The sequence below is a fragment of the Lolium rigidum genome, chromosome 6, assembly GCF_022539505.1.
Source record: "Lolium rigidum isolate FL_2022 chromosome 6, APGP_CSIRO_Lrig_0.1, whole genome shotgun sequence".
Taxonomy (NCBI): domain Eukaryota; kingdom Viridiplantae; phylum Streptophyta; class Magnoliopsida; order Poales; family Poaceae; genus Lolium; species Lolium rigidum.
The window spans coordinates 89,988,389-89,992,754 of record NC_061513.1 but is presented as its reverse complement, the minus strand read 5'-3'; the positions used below and the strand labels follow the sequence as shown (position 1 = coordinate 89,992,754).

At 41.8% G+C, this 4,366-nt stretch overlaps 1 protein-coding gene across 2 annotated transcripts; it reads right to left on the bottom strand.

Annotated features, from left to right (window-relative positions):
- Nucleotides 1-395: 395 nt before the first annotated feature.
- LOC124661820 (uncharacterized protein At1g10890-like) lies at nt 396-3,495 on the bottom strand. Of its 2 annotated transcripts, none has more exons than XM_047199702.1 (4): nt 3,428-3,495; nt 2,197-2,382; nt 1,205-1,424; nt 396-854 (listed from the first exon to the last, which is right to left on the bottom strand). In XM_047199702.1, the coding sequence occupies exons 1-4, from the start codon at nt 3,481-3,483 to the stop codon at nt 615-617; spliced, it is 702 nt and encodes a 233-aa protein (XP_047055658.1). In that variant the 5' UTR covers nt 3,484-3,495; the 3' UTR covers nt 396-614. The 2 variants fall into 2 exon arrangements, with proteins under 2 accessions (XP_047055658.1, XP_047055659.1); XM_047199703.1 differs by having other exon boundaries at nt 2,197-2,373.
- Nucleotides 3,496-4,366: the final 871 nt, after the last annotated feature.

The window sequence follows — 4,366 nt, the reverse complement described above, 5'->3', positions numbered from 1 at the left end:
CTCTTACGGTAAAATCATACAGATAAATATACTGTAGGATTGAAATGTCCCTAACATTACATTCCTACATTGTCCCATTCTTGCGATTTGGAATCCTACGAACCAAGTAGACCGTAAGTAATCTTTGGGACTGTCCTCTCTAGACCGCTGCTGCTATGTCACAGAATTTTAAATGTTTTGAATATGGAGTCACAGGGAATACCTAACTATAAAGGACTGCAAGATGCCGTTGTGCTATTTTCTTTGTATTTTCGAGCATGTTCTGTATATTGGTTTTCTCAAAATTACAATAGTAAAATATTTCTCAGATAAATAAAGAGATGGCAACAATTTTTGCCAACTTCAGAAAAAAGTTTGGTATTATCAGCACGACAGTCAATCATGCCAACTTCATCTTTGAATTGCGTCTAGCGCTTGGTATTATCAGCACGACAATTAATTATGCCAACTTCAGAAAAAAGTTAGCACTACAACCAGGCAGGAGGCACACAAGTAGCTCAGCTCTACGGAGAATTACCGACGCCTGTATAAGATATGACTGTCATTACATGCGTCGGTAAAAGTTATATGCGCGCTCTTGCAAGATAGCAATACACAGTACAACACACACAAAATCAATGCCTATGGCTGTTCTTCCCTGGTAATTTCATCTGCTTAGCTCGTTCTTCCTCCTCTTCCATCTTCTTTCTGCGTAAAGCTTCTTCTCTTTGCTTTTGGATCCTTTCCAACTCCAAATATCGCTCCATCTCTTTCTGATGCTGCTCCATAGCTTCTTTTCTTTGAGATTCTTCTACTTTCCTTCGATTCTCCTCGATCATCTTATCCAGCTCCTCCCTCTCTCTTCTTTCTTGTTCCTGCAAAGTTTTGTCGATGTCGAATTAGAACTGAGCGAGTAAACATGGAAAAGGTTCGTCAAAGACAAACAAATCAGAAATCATGTGTATCTGTTTGGTTTCGCTGATTGTGAAAACAAGTTAAGAAAACATTTGCTCGTTTCCAGTTCTGGTGATATGATTGCATATATATTTACACACATGTTTCGAATTTTGTTTGCCATGCATAGATGAAAAAATATAGATATATTAGCACCAACACCATCAGAACTCATGAGGAAGCTGAATCGTTCAAAATCAAAGTATAAAAGCGCCATGTTGCTCCAAGCAAAATGTACTGATAAGGATCACATGACATGCATAATACTTACTATTTTCTGTCTGGCTTCACGCAGAGCTGCTTCCTTTTCTTTTTGTAGCTGAGCATCAACCTCATCAAATAACTTTTTGATACCTTCCTCAACTCGGCGTTTTATTTCATCTTTTACCTCCTCAGAGTTCAGACGCTCCTCAACATTTTTCCTAACGGCTTCTTCAACTCTCCTAGCAAGCTCCTCTTCCAACAACTTAAGTTCAGCTTCCTTTTGGCGTCTGTGTTGAACAAGTGAAGGAGTTGGTTTAATACAAATGAACGGCAGGATTCCTGATCGAAATAAGTGCGCGTTTGAAAGTTTAAAATAAATCTACAAATTAATAAGTTCAAAATGAGGTAACTTTGTCCATCAAGCCAAAGGGCAACTTGCAAAAGTGTCATGATCAGTGTGAGATAAGCCAGTTTGTAGGACATCAATTTCAGAACAAAATGGGATGGAGTAAAGAACAAACACCAGCATGATCCATCAAGAAAACAGAAGCAAATATTGTTACACATTGGTATTCAACCCTTTTGTTGTTTTAAAAAACACCTGCTGTAGCAATATACAGTAATATAGTGGAAGAACGTGGCATAATCGAATACATAGACGTACGGGACTTGGATAATAGTTGTGCTTTTTTGGAGATGGTACAATTAGTATTTACAAGAACAGGAAACTTACCATTCAGAGTTGAGATGCCAGCTTAAAATAGAAGGAACAGCAATAAGAATTTGCCATTTGTGCTTAGTTGATGGTTTGGATTAACATATAGACAATTGGACACTTCTCAACATGATGCATTTTGTTGATGATGGAGAGCTCCAATACGTGACTAGACAGAGTGGACTTAATGCAGAGCAAACAACATAGAGAAGATTGGAAGAATGCTACAGTTTCACAAGAATGTCTATATTAGTTTAAAATTCTGTGAGAAAAAAATAAGAGGGACCCGTAGCAATGTAAAAAATGGCAACGTGTTCACTTAGCAAGAATGAAAAGAATTTTACCTTTTCTTCTCTTCTTCTTCCTTCTTTTGTTTTTCAATTAAACTGTTCTGTTCTGATCCACGACTTGGGCTACAGGAGTTATTTACAAGGGAACTTGAGTTGCTCCGACTTCTCCGTCGTCTATGTCTCCTCGGTGATGGAGAGGTCCTACGCCTCCTATGAATTGGGGACTGGCTCCTGTCCAATCTAGCAGGAGGATACCAAGCTTAAGAATATGAATAGCAAAATACAACAAAAAAGATGTTCAGCCCATCAGCATACTAACCATGAACGGGGAAGAAAGACAGATGACATGTCATCATGTCAATATTCATACCAAAAAAATATAAGCACATTCAAATACACCAATTCAACATTATCAGTTTTTTTTTGGCTGACTTACCCACGATTGACAGAAGTCCTAGAAAATGGAGCTAAGGTTTCTTGTATGGAGTTCACTTAAGAAAATCATTGGACATGAGACATACTTGTGCAAAACACCCCATCATAATTCCATTCTAAAACAGGGGTGACAGCAAAAGTTGTATATGAAACAATAGCTGCAACTCACCACAGTGTATAAAAGATTAATCAAATTTATTCAATCTTACGTGTATAAAAGAGCAACATACGTCCGTGAATATATGAGATGATATGACATTATAATCAGGTATCGTATTCTCTTGAAATGAATCTTTTATTTCAGTTGACTTACTTACAATCACACTTGATGTCCATTCTTTGCTAAATTAATTAACTAATTAATTATCCCCATCAACAACATCCCCCAAAACAAACAATCTCCACATCTCATCAGTCTTGCACGCAACACATAGATCCATTCCAATCCCAGCCAATATGTAACCCGGGATAAATGAATGCAGACAGTAGCTGATGGCGGACCGAAGACAGCATGAAACACGGTAAGGATAGTCACAGATACATGATTTCAAAATCTTGAAGCTCTATTATAACTCTGGTGCTAACTGTCACTTCGACAAGCACGCCTCCATACCAACGCAACTAATTTGGTTGCAACATAGTAATAAAGGATGTATGCATCAAATCGATGCAGAGCACGGGGCTTCGTTCCCCCTTTTCGAAAAAAAAAGTTTGGTATCAACACGGACAGGCTAAGATATGGAAGCAGTAAGCCGGACAACCTTGAGCTATGCTGATAATCTACCAGAAACCAAACCAACTTTGCGGTAGGAGGGGGGCGGAGAGAGAGAGGGGTTCGGGGCGCGCGTACCGGGAGGGGCCAGGGGAGCGGCTGCGATCTCGTCGGATCCGCCGGTTGCCGTACATCGGCGACGGGGAGCGCCGCCGCCGGCGGGGTGGCGGCGAACGAGACACCACGCGCGGCATGCCTCTCCGTGGAGCCTCCGCGCAGGGCCGGGTAGCTGGGATGCAGGCGGCGCGGCGAGCGGAGGGGAGCGAACGGTAGAAAGCCGAGACGGACCGCGGTAGCAGGATTGTTTAGCGAGGCAGGCGAGGACCTTATTGTTAACGCAGGTGATTTAGATAAATCTTGAAGAACCTATTTGAGCAAAATCTTGAAGGACCTATGTGTTAGAGCATCTCTAGCAAAACCTCAAACCTTAACATGGATCGCATTTGCAGGCTGGTTTTAGGATTTTCACTTTTTTTTTGGGCCAGAACAAATCCTGTATACGCGGGGAGGCACATAAATATTTTACTGGGTCCCATTTATTGCTAGCTTCGGTCGGTATTTATTTCGTCCGGAGGGGCCAATGAGGGCCGAAACCCTCACTCCACCGCGCTTCTCCGTCTCCGCGTCTGTTGAATCCGCCGCGGGCAACCTGAATCCATCGTGTCATCACCAGATCTGAGCTCCTGTCAGGACCCAGCGATCCTGCACAAGGAAGAAGGAAGAAGGAGCTCCGCTTGGCTCCAGATTGAACAGGAAGATAAAATTGCTGAAAATTAAAGACAGGAAATAAATTTTTTTTATTTTGCTTGATCCTCCCGACCTCCCCACTCGTCCTTATAATCTGGATCGAGCTCAAGCGGAAATACAATTTTAACCTTGTCATGGTTCAGATAGCAAGGCATAAAGAAGGGGTAAAACTGACAACTCACTGGTTTGGATTGCCGTTGCTTTTGCTTCTTGTCTGAGTGGTGAACTGGTACCTGGCACTAGGCAAGGGTCCTGACAGGGCTCCCCCCT

What these genes read in the sequence shown, in the direction of transcription:
- LOC124661820 (XM_047199702.1), bottom strand. Translation starts at nt 3,483, where the DNA reads ATGTACGGCAACCGGCGGATCCGACGAGATCGCAGCCGCTCCCCTGGC. An exon ending in CGCTCCCCTGGCCCCTCCCG is followed by an intron (nt 2,383 to 3,427) that starts GTACGCGCGCCC and finishes TCCTCCTGCTAG; the next exon opens with ATTGGACAGGAGCCAGTCCC. An exon ending in GAAGAAGAAGAGAAGAAAAG is followed by an intron (nt 1,425 to 2,196) that starts GTAAAATTCTTT and finishes TGTTCAACACAG; the next exon opens with ACGCCAAAAGGAAGCTGAAC.